Genomic DNA, 10,048 nt, shown 5'->3' on the forward strand with positions numbered 1-10,048 from the left:
TGGTTATTGTTTCTCTTTTACGCAAAAACTACTAAACGAATTTGAATGATGAAACTACAGTAATATAGATTTGTATAAGCTAATAAGTTATAAGCAAAGCTAAGCAGAATATTAATTACAGATAAGCTACAATTTGATCAAATTTTTATTTCACTAACTGTCATTAGACCAACGCAGTTTCGAATTAGAACAACGCACAATAGTGTTATTGATTATTAACATTCTATAAAATATATCTAAAAATCTGCACTCAGACTTTAAGAAAAGCATGTAAGGTTTTTTACGTACCTACCGGTAGCACATGGTACCTGTTGGCCCTCGGGCCGAGATAGTGAGCTTGCGTTTCGAGTATATAGTCCAGTCATTTAAGCTTAAATTAGGTAAGAATCTCTGAATTCGAATTCCGAGGTGAACTTACTATAATGACTGGACTATATATACCAAACTACGTTATCCCACCTATTTCGTTACCCAGAAAATAACTAATGTCTGGGGGCCCTGGTTCCTGGGCGCTTACCCAAAAATGCTTACGCGAAAACTATGTTAACAGGGGGGAGGGGGATTGTTGGTAATGTGAACTCATAACCCCATTATTAGCAATGTACCATGTCAGGTTGACCTCAATGCGGTTCCTCCTGGAAACCAATGTAATAAATTCCTGGTGAATTTGTCACAATGGGCTAACTGACCTGACCTCATGCTCATCTTATTATCCTCCACTGGTGCCCCACCAGCGTAAACCGTTAGCGCAGGTGGGTGCACCATAAAAAAATCTGTGTTAACGTATAAAAGAAGCGGCATGACATAACCCGGAGATCACGGCTAACAATGTCAGAAGAGAACATTGTTAAAATCTAACTTTTCAGTTTAATCTAACATTGAAACTGAACTACAGATTAAATATTTAGCAATTTAAATATTTAATCAGTTTTGAGTTTCAGTTCTTGAATTTGTTTTTATATATTTTGCCGAACATAAAAAGTGTCACAATACAGTATACCTATATAACAATATATATTTATTTTATATGAATGATTAACAATAAAATACAATATATGCCATATTATGATTTTATTACTATTATTTGTGATATTTTAATCTATACTTTTGGTAATCGAATCGAGATGTTTTAACTTATGATCATCAAGATTTGGTCTGGCTTCGTATGTACAAATAGTGACACCATGCTTGTGACCCGGAGACCATTCCCCCTTCAATCCTATATAATATATCTTTGTATTTTCTGCACCATAATTACTAGGAAAGTGCATAGTTAAATGACTTACTGAAGAAAATGTAACAATCCTGAAAAAATAATTATTATATTATTAATCTGCATACCTATATCTACGGAAAAACAACAATGGCGATTTTTTATTTATGAAACATACGTATGGTAAAGGAATGCAGAGAATTAAATATAAATATAATTAAAGTAAATAAAGTTTTGTTTATTGTTATGCAGATTTTCATAAAATCTGGGGCTTAAAATTCTTTATGTTCTGATTTCGACCACTGTAACAGTACAAAAGATAATGTAAATAGCTCGACCACCATGGTAGTCAATGTTCTTAAATATCTATAGTCATTTAACTCAATTTAAAAATGGTGGTAGTCTTAACAAATAAAAGTAATTTGCTAACAAGTAACTCACTTAGGATTATACTCTAGAAGTCCCTCACAATCTTTTTGAAGATCAAACACTTGATCAGGTTCCATAGACACATCGTCAAATGTCATATTTGGTTTATTTTTATATCTGAAATTTATGTAAATAATTTAATAATGTTGTAAATGTGAAAGTTTATGAGTATGAATAGATGTTTGTTACTCTTTAAGGCACAAACTACTGAACGGATTTTGTTAAAACTTGCAGTGATATTCTTATACATCAGAATAACAAATAGCCTATAAATTTCACTCAGATGAAACCAAGGGCACAGTTAAATAATATTGTTATATTCTTATCGCAACATGTACTTGAGACTATCTGTAATTACTGAATTAATCTCATCAATTGTATACAATAAACTAGTTGTTATCTGACGACACGTCTAATAAATAAAACTAATTAAAATACGCAGTAATTCTTGTCATCGAAATCAGAGCTAGACTTTGTTCAAAGTCGTCTACACGGATTAGTAGGAGTCATCCAGCTCTGTCTTACTCAGTCGCAAAACCGCTTCTTTGTAAGCTGTGTTTCGGTTAGAGTGAGGTATGGCAATAAGAGTACACGGTACCCAGAGTTTACTCGTATATAATATTTAGGCAGCGAATTACCATTGAATGGCCTGTCACCTAATTTCTCATACCAGTTATATAATAAAAGGAGAATCTTTAGAGGTGATGATGATGTTGTCGGATATTTTGTCTGACACGGTAGAATTTTTCAGAAACTACTGTTTCTAATATGAAATTTAAATAGTCTTATATACCAGACCGGACTTCCGGTTTGGGATCTGTCAAAAAATCACGTACACAAAACTGTTCCGCAATCAAAATTAAAATATAGTGATTTATCGCGCAAATTAGTGGTTTATTGTGGTGCAAAATAGAAGCTTAAAACTACTCCAACTCTATTATGGTTAAAACAAAAGAATAAACACTGCGACCAAGCAAAAAACTTCAAAATCAAGTAAAACGACTATATATATATATATATATATATATATATATATAACAACACATATACGAAAACAAAATATTTAACGATCAAAATTCATAAATTGCCAACTATCACAAGGAAACGATCACTGACAAGTCTGACAACTGACATTGAAAGAGACATAAAACGTCAAACTATTAGTCCGAACTACTTCATAGTGTTTCCAACATAAAAGCTAAACTACCAAATCGTAGAAATCCATAATGGCCAGCCAAAATACCGCGGTGATAACATTACACCAACTGAGAGAAGAACTACATAAACAGACCAATGAAATATCAAAAACAATTGATGAGAAAATAAAACCATTGATTATAGAAAATAAAGAATTGAAGCAGGAGGTACAATCATTGAAGGTGAAGATTCTTGAAATGGAAAAACAAACTAGAAAAAACAATATAATACTGCATGGCGTTACTGAAAAGGAAGAGAACTATACAGAGCTTCAAGAATTAGTTGTGGAAACTCTTAACAAGCTGAGCGTAGAAACGGCCCTACAGGAATGGGACAAGTGGGAGCTAAGCAGAGTACAGGGACTGGGTAAAAAGAAGGAGTCAAAAATTAGACCTATCTTGATAACCTTAACCCTTACATCCATATGTGTGAAGAACTGAAATTCTTAAAAATAAAAGTAAGTTCCCGAAAAACATATATGTAACCGAAGACTTCCCATAGGATATCTTGTTAAAACGTAAAGAGTTAAAAATGAAAAAGCAAGAATAAATTGCCAAAGGAAAGAAAGACTATATATCTTACGATAAACTTGTCGTAAACGAGACACAGAAAGACAAGCGGAAACGTTCAGAACCATGCTCACCAAATGCTCCATCTACCAGTATATCCCATAATCCTCAAAAAATAAATAAAGTCATGGATTATTTTAACAAGAAACCAAAATAAATATCAGAAAACAAGCAATAGCAATTAGTAAAAGATCCCTACCAAAGTGCAGGATTTCGAAATAAAACAAACATAAAAATAAATCAAAAAAACAAAAACCCCACTCCGGCTGGTCACCGTGGGGTGTGCGACCAACACCCTCTAATTCTTCAACAAAGGAGCTTAAAGTTCAACATATGTACTCTAAACACTAGAAGTCTGAGGACAATAGAAAGCTTACAAGAATTGGAACTAGCATTAGAAGATCTCAACTGGGATGTATTGGGTATCAGTGAAATGCGACGCGTGGGGGAAGGAATAGTAGAAAATTCAGATTATGTCATGTACTACAAAGGCAAAGAAGAAGGATTTCTCATTAAAAATAATTATAAGAGAGACATAATCGAATTTATTGGTGTCACAGATAGAATAGCTGTCGTTCGGCTCAAAATTCCTACATATTTGAAAGAGTGGGTAATAATACAAATATATGCACCTACCGAACAGGCCGAACAGTCAGTAGTAGACTCCTTTTATAATGACCTCTCAGAAACAATTGGAATGTACTCTAACAATCATATTGTAGTAATGGGAGATTTTAATGCTCAAGTAGGAGAAAAACAAACAGAGTAAGAATTTATAATTGGAAAATATGGCTACGGAAAAAGGAGCTGCAATGGGCAAAAACTAATAGAGTTCACTTTGGAACACAATCTTACGATACTAAACACAATCTTTAAGAAGAAAAACAACAAGTGGACTTGGATCTCCCCGGATGCAAAGTACAAAAATGAAATTGATTATATCTGTTGTAACCATCCCAAAGCTTTCAGTGATACAACAATAATAAGAAACCTAAACTTCAACACTAATCACCACATGGTAAGAAGTTGCCTCAGGATACCCAGGCCTAAATTTAATAAAAATAAAATAAATAGATACTGCAACCAACGACCTACTTCTGGAGTACCACACAAGTTTACTCTTATGTCTCTAACGCAAATAGGATACGAAGGCCTAAACCTATTAGATAGATATAATAAAATGGAACTAAAACTTAAACAATCAACTGGAAGAAGGAGAGTCACTCCTAACAGAAACAAATTCAGCGAAGAAACTTACAAGCTAATAGCAGAACGTAAAAGTCTAAGTAAAGATACATATACAACAGAAAGAGAAAGAATAAGAAAGATAGCAGAGATAAGTAAGAAAATTGAGAAAATATGAGACGGGACAGAAGAAAACGCAGACAGGAAACGTTGGAAAAACATATTAAAAAAACAGGCGGAGTAAAAAAAGCTCTCAAAGAACTTAAAGAATATGGTAAAGAATGGATACCAAACCTCAAAAAGAAGGGAAAAAGCGAAAGAGACAGAAAACTAATTAAAGAAATAGCTACAGAATTCTATACAACATTATATTCTGATAAGGATAAAATAAATACAGTGCTAGAAAAGGAGTCTAGAATATTAAGAGAGGCAGAAAGTGAAGTACCCACAATCCTACCATCGGAAATAGCTAAAGCAATAAGAAGCCTACCTCCAGAAAAAGCACCTGGACCCGATGACATTCCAAATGAGGTAATAAAGGCAGCCATGAAGGAAATAATACCTTTACTTATGTTGATCTTTAATGACATACTAAAAACAAAAATGATACCATCTCAGTGGAGCGAATCTCACATAATCCTTATACACAAGAAAGGGACAAATGATGACATAGAAAACTAGAGGCCTATAAGTTTGATGTCGAATCTGTACAAAGTATTTGCAAAGGTAATCTTAGACATAATATCAAAACAGCTTGATGAAAACCAGACTATAGAACAGGCAGGTTTTCGTAAGAATTTCTCTACTATCGACCACATCCACACTATAAAACAGCTAATAGAAAAATACATCGAATATAACAAACCTCTGTATATCGTTTTTATTGATTATAGAAAGGCATTTGATGGTCTGAAACATAGCTATATATGGAAAGCTCTACAACAACAAGGCATACACTACTCTTATATACAAATAATACTAAATATATATTCAGAAAGCAAAGCCAAAATAAAATTAGAAACCTTGGGTGGTTCATTCCCAATAAATAAAGGAGTACGACATTACTCCCATTATCTCCCAAAAATATTTTCAGCTGTTTTGGAAAGCATTTGCCGTAAACTGAACTGGGAAGGCTTTGGACTCAATATAAATGGATCCTATTTGACTCACCTAAGTTTTGCAGATGACATTGTACTCTTCGAAGAAAGTCCTATACACCTCGAAACAATGATTCAAAGTCTGTCAAACGAAAGCAAAACAGTGGGTCTGTCAATGAATACTGCAAAAACCAAGATCCTAACCAACTCAATGGAGATTGACGTTGGTTTGGACGGTGGGTGCTTGGAGTATGTGGAAGAGTATGTTTACCTGGGACAAGTGGTGTCTTTTAGAGATCAGACAGATAAAGAAATAAACAAAAGAATAGCCAGTGGATGGAAGAGATACTGGTCTCTGAGAGAGATAATAAAAACAAGAACATACAACTGTCAACAAAAAGAAAGACATTTAATACTTGCATTCTGCAGTGTCTGACATACGGATGCGAAACATGGGCCTTAAACAAAGAACAGTGGGAGAAATTGCAAAGATGTCAAAGAGCCATAGAGAGAAGTATGTTAGGGATAAGCAGAAAAGACAGACACAGATGTGAGGATATAAGAGCAAAAACTAACTTGACAGACATTCTTGTACAGATAGACCAACAAAAATGGAGATGGACTGGGCACATGATTCGAAGCAAACCTGAAAAATGGAGTACTTGTGTAACTGAATGGTATCCAAGGGAAACAAAAAGAAAAAGAGGTAGACCACAGAGACGCTGGGAGGATGAAATCAAGCTGACAGCAGGCCCCTACTGGAGAAGAGCAGCCCAAAATAGAGTACACTGGAAGGAATTAGAGGAGGCCTTTGCTATAAGGCACTCTGTACTGCGGGATATAATATAGAAAATGAAATTAATAATTAAATATAAAAAAATTAAACTACTTAACAAATAATAATAATAAAAAAATTATATATAATAATAATAAATTTATAGTATAATATAATAATATGAATGAACAGGAATGTAGAAAAAAAAGCTTCTTTATCTTTATCTTTATATACCAGACTAATCATAAAGCCAGTAGTGGGTAATGACAGTAGTGTTATTGGCCACAACTGGCCTTTAATTTCACGCGACGAAAACGAAGGTGAGTGCAGAGGGCACTCTAAACCTGTGGAAGATTGTCATCTCCTGCCTGACAGATATGACTAGTCCGAGGGCATAAGTATTTTTACTTTCTTTGCAAAACAGTGCTACTACTTATACTAATAATATAAGTGTGAGGTCTTATGAGAAGAGTTCATTTGTATTAAAATAAAGGTTAAAATAACATTTATTTCTAATTAATGTTATTTTGACACATTACATTTGAATAAAGTACAAACCAATAAGCACTCACAATCGTAGTTTATCAGGATGCGATTCGTTATCTTCTGATGCTATTCTTATGCCTTTGAGTTTCACATTTCCTGTGAATGGTATGTTAAATAATAACTCTTCATCTGCATCACTCTCAACAAACTAAAAAATGTATAATTTTACAAATATTTACTCATGTAAAAATTCATACTAGCTGTAATAGAAGTCCTGAGACAATTTGTACATTAATTAATTTCTATTAAAAGAAATAACACACATAGCGAATTATTGTTTGTTTGAATTAATACCTATCATGTAAATACTACAAACTAATTTATATGTTGTATTCGCTAATGTAGTATTTTTATTTAGGATCAGAGAACTTAGATACATATAATAATAAATACTATATTTATTTTACAAAAGAGATCCATACATTCTATTTATGCTATGGGTTCTAGAGAGTCATTACGTCAATGCTTTAAACAATCAAATATCCTCACCGTTGCCTCACAGTACATTTATGAAAATATTATGTATACAAGGAAAAACTTAGATAGTTTCAAGAAACTTAAAGACTGTACAAGTAGAAACTTACGCAATAAAAATAAGTTAATTTTACCTAAATGCCGTCTACACAAAGTTAGTAATTCATTTTATGGTAATTGCGTAAGATTCTATAATAAACTGCCAGAATCTATGCTAAATCTGACAGAGAGGCAAGTCAAACTTTATATTAAACAAATGTTATGTAAAAAAGCCTATTATAAGATAGATGAATTTATAGATGATAGCAATATATAGCAAGTATAAGTTTATTTGCGGACAACATTATAATTTGTTTTTCATACTGCTTTCTTGATATATGATAGCGTAGCGGCTTTTGTATTGATTGCCGCATGCATCCTCATGTAAAGTGTGAATACTGTAACTATCATATAGTAATTTTTGTAGCTGTGACGTGGTCGAGTGGAATGAGTAGTCATGCTCACTAAAATGTCCAGACATGCGGCGGCGTGGTGGGCTGGGTCATTGGGCTCCCAAAAATATGGTTGAGCGCAGTGATGGCTGGCTCATCTGTCATACTCGTGAATGAGTGCTGCTTGTAGGGACTGGTCTGCTCTTATCACTACGACTGATTTAATCTTATTGTGTTTTTATATTTGAGCCTAAATAAATTAGTGCTGGTTGGTAGTTTGTATTCACACGTTTCGACTTGTAAAATGTGAACTTACAAGGATTGTTTAAAAGAGCAACACACAAGTTTCTTGCTTATTCTTCTTGTGATGAGAGAGCTTTCCGAATAAGCGGTAGATTTAAAAAAAATGTTGACTATTCAAAAGTGCTTAAATTAAGTTTATTTGAATAAATGATTTTCTATTCTATAATCACAATTTTCTTTAATGATCCAAGCAGAAGGCCATAACTTAAAAATAATATATTCTTTAACATGTTAAAGGCAGCATGCCCACTAGTGGGTTACTCCGTAATGAAAGTGAATTCACAGGTTGAGACCAAGTATTCAGCCTTGGGCACTTTAATTTAAATAATTCTAGGGGTTCAATAATGTCTACCTCAAATAATAATTTGAGGTAGAGATAGAGGTAGAGTACATTAAAAATATATTTAAAAAATTAAGTATGTAATTAACTTATTATTAAAAATGTGGGTCCCTATTTGAGTATTTTTTTTTTCAATACAGCCTTTAACGTCTTAAATACGATAATAACAATCATGGAATATTATGTGATTTCCTTGGATAAATTGTATGATATATACATATCCTTTTTTATAGATTTTTAATTAAGAATTAATTTGTTAGTAAAATAATAGATGTCATAAAAGATCCTCATTTATAATGAAGAGATAACTATCAAAAATATACTCCCGTAAATTGTCGCAAGCACTACTAGTTATTAACGAATAAAATAAAAAAAACAAACAAATGTTTAAACTACCTGCACTGTTGCCAGTTTAATAACATATTTTCAATCTTATTGTTTTACACATTTACGCGCACATAGCGCGATTGTTTAGTATTTTCTAAAAAATTACACAAAATAACTTATTATTCTGGTGTGGAATGGAAACGTGTAAACTATGTTTACATTGTTGTTTTCGATGTTAAATTTTTACAAAAACATACCTCTGTTAAATCAAGTCTCCTCTCCCATGATTTAAATACGGTTTTCCCAGAACCATCTACAGTTTCATTTAAACACTGCAAATTTTCTTTGTCTATTTTTTCATATAAATTATAGTTAATACCGATATCTTCGGAATTACTATGATCATGGTCGTGATCGTGACAATGTCCGTGTGACATACTGCTTTTGATGGTGATGGTATGAAAAATTACAAGTGAAATGAAGTTTTAAGGGATAACATTAAACTTTCTTATTATTTTTAAATAAATATTAAAATGTGACAGGACAAAATTATAAAGTTTTTTTATCCTTATTATTCCTTACAGGAAAGGCTAAAGAGTCTAAGCCCATACAGCCGTAGTTTTCAGTTAAACTAGTTAAATTACAGCCTGTTTTTTTTATCAAAGACACATTTAACATTACTTCTAATACCAGCTATTTGCGATCTTCAGTAGAGATGTGCTAACTCGTAATAAACATAACTCGAGTTGAAATTCGGTTTTTTTTTCCTTTATTTGTTCCACGGTTTATTTTTTTTAGACGTATATATTTGATTTAAAAATTCTTAGGCTCCCGCTGCGATTAGATACAGGGGATATTTATTAGAAGTTTTCACTGTAATGTACTGAAAATATGTATAATGTAATATACATTATACATATTTTCATAATTACATATATATTATACATAAAATATTAAAGTATATAATAGATTTAATATTTAAATATGAAATTTAATAATAAAAAGTTTTCGCAAATATGTAGTGTACACTTAGGTATTGTTAAGCTGTTTTAACTTATAAATAATACTTTTAGCCAGGGCATCATAGGATGCAAGTGTTTCCGGCTTCTTAATGATGCTCGTTAAATTACAAGGGAATAATTGTGAGGGAAGTTACCTCAAA

General features: G+C 32.5%; 2 protein-coding genes across 2 annotated transcripts; one reads left to right on the plus strand and one right to left on the minus strand.

Moving 5' to 3' along the window:
* Window positions 1-1,061: 1,061 nt before the first annotated feature.
* LOC131844822 (PITH domain-containing protein GA19395) lies at window positions 1,062-9,547 on the minus strand. Its single transcript, XM_059193793.1, has 4 exons — window positions 9,144-9,547; window positions 7,038-7,159; window positions 1,655-1,759; window positions 1,062-1,305 (listed from the first exon to the last, which is right to left on the minus strand). Exons 1-4 carry the CDS (start codon window positions 9,321-9,323, stop codon window positions 1,095-1,097), a joined length of 618 nt encoding a protein of 205 aa, XP_059049776.1. The 5' UTR covers window positions 9,324-9,547; the 3' UTR covers window positions 1,062-1,094.
* Window positions 2,855-3,893, plus strand: LOC131844823 (uncharacterized). The gene has a single exon (XM_059193795.1). It carries the CDS (start codon window positions 2,869-2,871, stop codon window positions 3,277-3,279), a length of 411 nt encoding a protein of 136 aa, XP_059049778.1. The 5' UTR covers window positions 2,855-2,868; the 3' UTR covers window positions 3,280-3,893.
* Window positions 9,548-10,048: the final 501 nt, after the last annotated feature.

The sequence above is a fragment of the Achroia grisella genome, unplaced genomic scaffold (assembly GCF_030625045.1).
Source record: "Achroia grisella isolate CSIRO2021 unplaced genomic scaffold, CSIRO_AGI_Agris_v1 utg4131, whole genome shotgun sequence".
Lineage (NCBI taxonomy): Eukaryota > Metazoa > Arthropoda > Insecta > Lepidoptera > Pyralidae > Achroia > Achroia grisella.